Source organism: Ctenocephalides felis, unplaced genomic scaffold, assembly GCF_003426905.1.
Source record: "Ctenocephalides felis isolate EL2017-DRISC unplaced genomic scaffold, ASM342690v1 CF-g0.4_SCAFFOLD_01604, whole genome shotgun sequence".
Taxonomy (NCBI): Eukaryota; Metazoa; Arthropoda; class Insecta; order Siphonaptera; family Pulicidae; genus Ctenocephalides; species Ctenocephalides felis.
In genome coordinates, this window is record NW_020537758.1 from 39,020,834 (window position 1) to 39,030,406 (window position 9,573).

At 26.6% G+C, this 9,573-nt stretch overlaps 1 protein-coding gene across 1 annotated transcript; it reads right to left on the reverse strand.

Moving 5' to 3' along the window:
• Window positions 1-4,755: 4,755 nt before the first annotated feature.
• LOC113373718 (histone deacetylase complex subunit SAP18-like) lies at window positions 4,756-5,830 on the reverse strand. Its single transcript, XM_026613996.1, has 2 exons — window positions 5,677-5,830; window positions 4,756-5,157 (listed from the first exon to the last, which is right to left on the reverse strand). Exons 1-2 carry the CDS (start codon window positions 5,743-5,745, stop codon window positions 4,756-4,758), a joined length of 471 nt encoding a protein of 156 aa, XP_026469781.1. The 5' UTR covers window positions 5,746-5,830.
• Between the last annotated feature and the right edge of the window lie 3,743 nt (window positions 5,831-9,573).

The following is a 9,573-nucleotide window of genomic DNA, read 5'->3' on the forward strand; positions in this document are numbered from 1 at the left end:
CTACAAAATACGAACCAATATTACTGTAGCTATTAGAATTAAATTATCAAGTTACTTGTTACAATTTACTAAAACAATTTATATAGGTCCAATTCGAAATTCACGAAAATTAATAGTTATATTCTGGATATCTTGCTCTCTTACTTTACAAAGAAATCTAAAACTAAATTTACTCAACATCGTGTTGAATTAGAAAATAGAAATTGCGGGCAAGTGTTTTCGAACAGTTATATTCGAATATAAATCACACAAAATAAATCATGTGTAAATTACATAAACACAATACTTAATATTATTGACTATAGTATAAAAAATATACTATAATCATTGCGCTGTATCAGTCATAGTATCCCTTACAATTTCACATATCGTGGTTGGATCAAAATATTTACGTTTAAAGTAGTATTAAGTATAATAAAAGTCTGAGGCCTAACATATGAAACTAAAGTGCTAAGATAAACGTAGACAAATAATTAAAATTTTAGGTAATCAACAAATAGTTAAAACTATAGTTAAACATCTTCCCAAGATTCCTAAAATTGCGTCCACGTAATCTCAAGAAAAAAATCACATTAAAAAAATAACTAAAGGTTGTTTATATTTAAGCTTTTAAATATTTAGTAGAATTTATTTACAAATTTTCATATCACGTAGTTAAAAAATAGAAAATTAGTAAAATAAATTTATATTTATCTATATTAACGCTAGAAACGGGTATTGAAAAATTATAAAGTAATGATAATTTTACTTCCATAGGAATATAATATAGTTAACAAAGTTATTTAGTACGTAGAAACGTAGTGATTTTTAGATTATTATTAAGTCTGGTCACAGCCGGTGGCAGCTAAAAACTCTGCCTTGACTTCAAAACTAAATTTCTTGATTAAAAATTATAACAGATTTATATAAAATAATGATTAAAAATAGTCCGTAAGTGGCTGGACTTAATAATAGATGTTAGTTAAAACAAAATTTGTTAATAACGTTAACATTGAATATCAAAAATCGTTTAATCTTGAGAAAACTTACAGCTTACTTTCTTAGTCGCTTTTTTAGCAGTAGTTTAATATTTTGTTAATCTTCTTTCGTTTTAGCTGCTATAATAGAACAACCCGGCTGTGAACCACAACGAAGGCAACAAATCTTCCTTTTAGGAAAGAAAACAGATATTGTAACGGGTTCAATAAATTGTAGTTATTACATATTAGCTTTTGGTATATACCGAACTCAGAATTATTTAAAATTTTAATAATGGTGCGTTCTATGTCATAAATTTAATACAATTAACTCATGCATGATCATTTTAATCATTTTGTATCGGCGAGGCCACGGCAGTAAATTTAGACTATTTAACGCTTTCATAGAAAATATATTTAAATTATTGTTAATGATAAAATGATTCTAGCCTTACTTTATATAATTTGGCATTATAAATATTTTTTTCGTATTATTGGAGCTAAATAGAAGTATTGCATGAAATCGATTTTATTGTCATTAGTATTCTTATTGGAATCTTTATATTCAAATATTACAGGCTATTATTATTACAATATTCAATCTTGTATAATATTATATTAAATATGTGAATAAATAATTAGATACGTAAATTCTTCCGACCACAGTTGCTTCGTAAATTCTAAGGATTAGTTTACTTACTGATGGTAATGGTTTTGTGTTATCGTGCACGGTAATTTATCGATATGTTTCTAAAATAATCGCATCAATTATTTATTTTAAGATAGGCTATCATGTTAAAATTATTTTATTACCTTGTTTTATGGTAATTTTTATACTAAAAGAAAAATCTGTTTGAATCAATTCTTCTATAGACAAACTCGAGCGTTAGGAAGCCGCGTGTATATACACATGGGTTTGATAATTTTTTAATTATTTGTTTGAAATTTGAATATTTATTTAGTCAATTTAATGTTGTGGTTTCTCAAATTTATTATAATTTATGACAAATACGCACGGAAATACGATGCTAATTAGTCGCAATTAGATTATAGCTCATTAATACACTGCAGTAGAGAACGCACCATTAAAATACAGTTACACACACTATCGCATCACAAAACATCTTTTTTTTTTCATCAAATCATAATGTATTGTTCATCAATTTATCGCTTTATTTAATTATAATTTATTTAAAGAAATATTCGTTATAATTCTAGCTATACTATTCCCAATTGACCTTGCACCTTATGGTCATACTGCTTCGTGATAAATTAAATTAAGGGATTATTTAAAATTATGTCATATTCATGCCTGCATTATCAAAATGATTTATAAGGTATCATATATTCTGACCTTGTCAATATTTTGATATCTATTTTATAAAACATACACAAATTTCAAAGTTGCTTTCTAATAATTAAGTAAACAAATGTAAAAGCTCTAAAACGAAACTTTTATAATATGTTTAAGATTTAAGCAGCATTGATATATTTGAAAATGATAACTCAACGTCCAATTTTCATTTTTAGAACAAACTGAATTTTTAAAATCATAATTAAGCAAAAATAACTAGATGTGCTATAAAATTATCAAAAATATGCTCAATGCTTACAAACGCAATAAAAGACTGCATAAGAGTATAAATAAAATCGGCAAATAACATATTATAAATAACAATTTTATCAAAAACTACGAAATCAGAATAAATATTGCGAATAAAAAATATATAATATAAATTGATGGTTTATCACATTATTTTAGCTAATGACCCTGCCTTTGCGCAACTAACAAACGATCGATTAATAATATGTTAAATAGTCGATTTATTCGTCAAATATCTATTTTCATTATTATCATTGCTGTTAAAATATGACATACACTATTTTTTCAACATTATAAATCATGTATGTTTGTTTGCCCTTCATTCATTTTATGCAATTATAAATCTAGTTATGAATTTTTTCTATATAACATTATCCCATACAATCATTCTATGAAAAAAATGCCTTAGCCGAATGTTAATGTTAAATATGACTATATATTACATCGATACAATTTTTTTTAGATAAAATATTTTTTATAGATTTAACGCTATATAGATTATTGGAATTATACGAATTTTCAAAGAAGCAATATTTCTGGATTTTGATCATGTAATATGTAATTAATTTATATATGAATAATCTACATTTATTCATATGAATTTATCACAGTACAAGTAAACTTGTATAAGTGAACTATTGTACTGTACGATAAATTATTAATTAATTAACTTTATTTAAAACAAAAATTAAATATCATGACACCTTATAAATTTATATTAAGAATATATAGCAAGCAAAAACTATATTTCATAGAGTGAAATTGAAATAAGAGCTCTCATAAATCTTTTTACTTGTAGTGTGCACAGTATGATGTAAATATTAGCATAAACAAAATAGGTAATTTTCAAAATAGATAATCAATGCAAAATAAATCAATTTTATAAATTCTAATGCCAAAATATTATTAAGATCATACGATATTTTCACAACAATTAAGCGCTTTTTTTATTTCTGGCATCAGTATTTAGAAAAGTAATTTTTATGAAATAATTATTTTTCAAAAATATTTTTTGATGAATCAGATATTGACGAATGATAAATTAGTCAATATAAGCTGATTTATTCAAAATTGTACTCAGAATGCTTTTTCATTGCTTGCGGATTAATATTCTTAAGATTGCAGCCATAATTCATTTCAGTAATTTATATAAATAAAAAAATCGTTTGTACTGAGAAAAATCTAACAGTATTAATTGGACTAAATTTTTTTAAAATTGATACTAAATCGTCAATAATTTATTAGTCATTTTGATAGAAAATTTAATGAAAAGGGTTGCATAGTACCTAAACGTAGCACGTCGAAAAATTAAAAAACTACAAACTAAAATTTACATACTATTCAAAGTATTTTAATTATTGGAACAATATTTGATTTATTCACGCGTATTACATTTGTATTTAATATGCAATAAAATTAGGTTCTTTTATGCAATTATTTATGAACTTTTATTTTAAGAGTAGTTGGTTACTGTGAGTAATGATTTCTATATTATAACTATATTTCTTTGTAAGACCATTATTTAAAGAATAGTTTGCATAAAATAAGACAAAAACATTTATACTTAATAAAATAAATTCGTGAAAGAACCTAATTGCAAAATGTATGCATTTTTAGATGAAATTATATTAATACAACAGAAACGTTATAATTCACATTGGTATGCAAATTTCAAAGTTGATGTACATATTATACCAATACTTTGTCTCAGATATTATATTGAAAATAAATAGCACTAACATTGTAAATTATTTACATAAGTTGAATTTTATTACTTTATACTGATATCCTTTTAAATTAGATTTAAATATAGCATTTCGATTAGATTTTATATATAGCATTTTCTCTTATGCACTTGCACATTAACTAATAATTAACAATAATTTGTATGTTCTACAAATATGTATTTCATAATACTGAGTTAATTTAATCGAGTCGCACATAATATTTTTAATTCATAAAATCAAAGGCTAAGTTTATTAATATTCTACTAAACTTACATTCATAAACATAAAATATAATAATTTAGTACACACATATTGATTAAAACTCTTTATTATAAACAAATAGTTCTTTTGTATAAAATCATGATACAATTTATTCAACTTATTCTTGTCAAAATTATTGGTAATGTTATTTGTTAAAACATAATTATTTCCTAAGATTTCAAATGATTCGTCAACTTTTAATTAATGCTTAAAAATGTGCACGATTATGCATTGGAGGCCTCCTCATCGGGGGTGGTAACCTATTTGGTGGTGTAATTGAAATATCTAAATAGTCTCCTATTGTAAATTTGGCTTGAGCCAAAGTTTTGGAGTCGTCAGTGCCTTTTTGTCCAGAACAAGTTATACCAATTTCTCTCATGCGATAACCATTCCCACGAAAGTCAGGAAATACCAGGGCAAAATCAAAGTAAGTTCCTTTACGTCTTGTTTCTGGATTAACTTCTCGAACTAATGAAGCTAACTCTTGCAATGTGGCATCTTTCCAGGTGTAAATTTGCAGTTCATTTTGAGGGACGTGACCGCGTGTGTATTCTGTTGGAGGATTATGTCGTCCAGTAGAATAAAAGACTCTTAAAAGAAGAGGACAAGTCTGCAATACAAAAAAACCTATAAGTCTACGTTTTGAAGTTGGAGAATTGGCGAACAAATATTTTTATAAAATCGAGCATTAGGTAATTGAACATATAATATTATTTTCTCTCGACATTTTTTTTATTCATCATAACATCATAGTGCATATATACACTGAAATAATAATTAGAATATTATTAAAATTGAAATCATTTCAACAAATTTCATTTTTATTTTATAGATTATTGGTTTTGCAAAGTATTTTAACTTCTTTATTCAATATTTGAAATTGAAGAAAAGGGTTTTTTAAAAAGCAGATTATGCTCAATCTTATTTAGATAAATTCAAGCAATAAGTTAAAAGCTATATCCAATTACAAAAGTTTGATTAATGTCATTTATTATTTATTAAAGTATTTGAGGTTAAGTGATAAATACAGTTTACGATCAATACGGAAATCAATAATAAAGGGTTTTTATTAGGAGTTATTTAATATCATTAAACCTATATAAAATAATTAATATTTTCATTATTTTACCTTTTCGCGATCAATCGGTTTACCAGGTACTGGTTTTTCTTCAACTACCATGGATTCAACACCTGCCATTTTAGATATAATTTAACTTATCTGTCACTTCTATCACAATAACTACAAAAAGACTGTTATGATAATATATAATTCAATATATTAATTTCTCGTTTACTGTCAGCAAAAGATGAAAATTGAATTTTTCGGCTTTTGGCTTCCTTCTCACAAATGTCAACAACATTAGTATTGAAGTTGTCTAGGACAAGAACAGTGCCGCCGAATTCAGTGTTGCCAGTTGTAACTCAATAAACCAAACAAAATTTAAATATTCTTGGCCATTAACGGATAACGGATTGAGTTTTTAAAATAAATCACAAAGGATTTTGAAAGTTTTAGTACAACTTCATATGAAAACCGCTATATAACGTTACCTTACCATAATATTGGTCCATTTTTATGGCAGAGACGGCCTCTTAGATTTAGTTAAGTGCTAATATTTTGCCATAAAAATGCCTCTTTCGCAAAAATGATTTTAGGATATATAGCTATTAAATTAGGAGTACTATTAGTCCAGTCATTTAAGCTTAAATTAGATAAGAATCTCGGAATTTGACATACCTAGCTGTAAGTCTGTAAATACTTGTATATTGACACCTAAAAGTTGTCTCAAAACCTACATATGGTGGGGTGTACGCAACATATGCAGGTTTTGAGACATAAGAATTTTGGAATTCGACATACCCAGCTGTAAGTCCGTAAATAGTTGTATATTGACACCTTAAAGTTGACTCAAAACCTACATATGGTGAGGTGTACGCAACATATGTAGGTTTTGAGACAACCTTTAGGTGTTCTCTTCTTTTATCTATGGGTGTACGCAACATATATAGATTTTGAGACAAATTTTAGGTCTCAATATACAAGTATCTTACTAATACTCATCTTTTATCTATGACAAGTATTTACAAGGTAGGTCTCAATATACAAGTATCTTACTAATACTCTTCTTTTATCTATGACAAGTATTTACAGACTTAGGGCTGGGTATTTTGAATTCCAAGCTGAACTTGATTATATAGTTTTTGTAAAATTAATGACACTATGAATAATAGTATTTGAAATGTTAATAAAGCGTTAATATTAAAACTTGGCAGCTTACTTAACAAAAGCTTTTAAAACACAAATTGTTAATAAATGAGCAATTCAATTTAACGTAAAATATATCTGGATTTAAACTGAAATTATAAAACCGTTTGCTACGTGAAGGTAATGGATAACATGAATAGATGACACCCTAATTTAAATATTAATTATGTATGTTTATAAATATGTTACAAAACTAAGTGTAGCTCGAATAAGTAATAAATAAATACAACTTAATGGGTTTTATATCATTTACTGCAGTTTTTATATTATTTTTTTGTATTTTCCGCTATGTTTCCGTTATTGGTGTACGCCCTTGCCATCCAAGCAGTTGTCAGCATTGACACAGATGTCGCTGCATGAGCTGTCAGACATATTTGATCGGCACTGCAGCCAAGTCAGAGTGACGTAAGACATCACGCCACGAGGGCTTGCGAGCCCTCATTGGTCCTAGTACAACACTAAAATACGAGTTTGCGCTGTGACGCGCGGCATGTGAGTTACTAAGAGTTGAGTCAAACTATTTCTAAACGGTCGCGGCTAAATTATTCAAGTGTTTAGTGTTTACAATAATCAAATTAATAATTACAACCACAATAGTGATCAAAATATAAATATCTGGATATCATTCACCTATTACAACCGGGTAAGTTGTCGTTTTGAATTGACATTTATTTTGATGTTATTCAGATATAACCTCACAAAATATTAGAATTATTTTTGTATTATGGTGTTTGGGTGTGAATTTCTATGTGTTTTGTATGAGGAAATGTGATAAATTTATGTGGAGGATGATTTAGAACGCTTGTCATATTCATTTACGTCTTTTCTTTGTTTATTTCAAATTTAGAACATGGGCCACGTAAGTGCAAAATAAATACGTGACTATTATTTATCATTCAAATCATTTCGAAATATTACTCACGAAGAAAATCTATTATTTGCATTAAATTTATCTGTTGATTCGTTGTTTGATACCGATAAAATAACAGTGTTTTAAAGATCAGATGCAAACTTTATATCTATACCCAAATAATTTATTATTGTTATATCTAAGGAGAGCGATTTTTATTTATTTTTGACCATTGATATTTAATCCAATTATATTTCCTCCTTAAACATTAATTTCAAACCTGAATTCATGTTTCTTCTCGCGTGACATAATGAACCTTTAATGAACTGTACAACATTCAACACTATATTTAAATCTAGTCTTTTCCTCTTTCTACATCTCAGTTATTTTTGTCACCTTTATATAAATAATGTACAATTTTTTGTTAATAAAAATTCCATCGTATTAGTACACAAATAATTTTCATTAACTGATATTTCGTTTATAGGTATAACATTTAAAATTGCCCTCTTCTTGGTCCAAAGTTTCTTAGAAAGTCCTATGGTAAAGCTTGTACATGCGTTTATTTTGTTAGTCATATGATATATCAAATCGTGAGATTGTTGGTTGTAACTGTAGAATATAATGAGAATACATTGGATAAACAATGTGCAAGAAATTATTATATAACATACATAAATTGATAATTGTTTTAAGTAAATAAAAATTGAAGTTCAAAGGTTTGATCAATGGTAACACAATGGAATTGCACTTGTTGCAAGTAATTTTTAGTTTGTGCTTATGATTACATAGGAATACGTTTATTCAAGTTATCAATATATCTCAGAAAACATAAATTCTCAAAATAATTCTCAACTTGTTACACTTTCAGCACCCAATCCATTCCTTTATTATAAAATGCAATTAGTTTCGGTAGTAACTCAATTGTTCAAATTAATTTTTAGTTTGTGCTTATAAAAATAATTTTGGTATCATAGAAATACGTTTCTATATTATTCAAATCATTAATACTTCTATATTTCAGAAAACAGAAATTATTGAAATAATTCTATACTTGTTGCGCTTTTCGCCCTCAATTCATTCTTTTATTATAAAATGCAATTGATCTGTATTTATAAGAATTATATTAACTGAAATGTAAAGCTAAAATTATTTGTTTGAAGTATATAAGTGAGCTTTAGAACGTTAGCCAGAATTAAAATTAAAATCTGAATTATCTTCATTATACAAAAAATAGATATATTTTTTTAAAGTAATTGTTTTGTCAACATAAGCAGAAAGTTTTTTGAATCATTCAAATCGGATGCTTAGTACACTCAAATACTGCCATTTTTTGTATATTTAGCTCTGTATCTTCGAAATGGCTGGACCTGCCTTTGCCAAAAACTATTCACCACTTCTCCCATACATTACAAATTGAATGTTTTTTGGATCATTCAAATCGGATACTCAGTTCTCTCAAAAACCCTGCCAGAAACTAATTAGCACATCTCCCTATCAATAGGAATCAAATGTTTTTTGAACTATTCAAATCGGTTGATACCTGCGCCCGGAAACGTGGACGAAAAATTGTATCCATACATACATACACACACATCCATTTTTTCTGAGGTATTCCAAAATGTTCAGAAACCTCCAAAATTTTTGTTAATAAATAACAAAGAAAAAATGTTTTAATAACGTAATATTTCATTAAAAAATGTCCATTTTCAGGGATGTAGATAGCATTCTCAAACTTCAAGAATAAATATGGTTTTGAATCCATAAATCTAATTACAAGAAATTGGATACCATTAACTTTTATTATTTTTGTTTAAATTTAGGCATTAGATTACTACATTTTTTAACATTTATGTTATAGGAGCAATTAATTACTAATTGTATCTAATAAAATTTCTAATTGTTTCTCT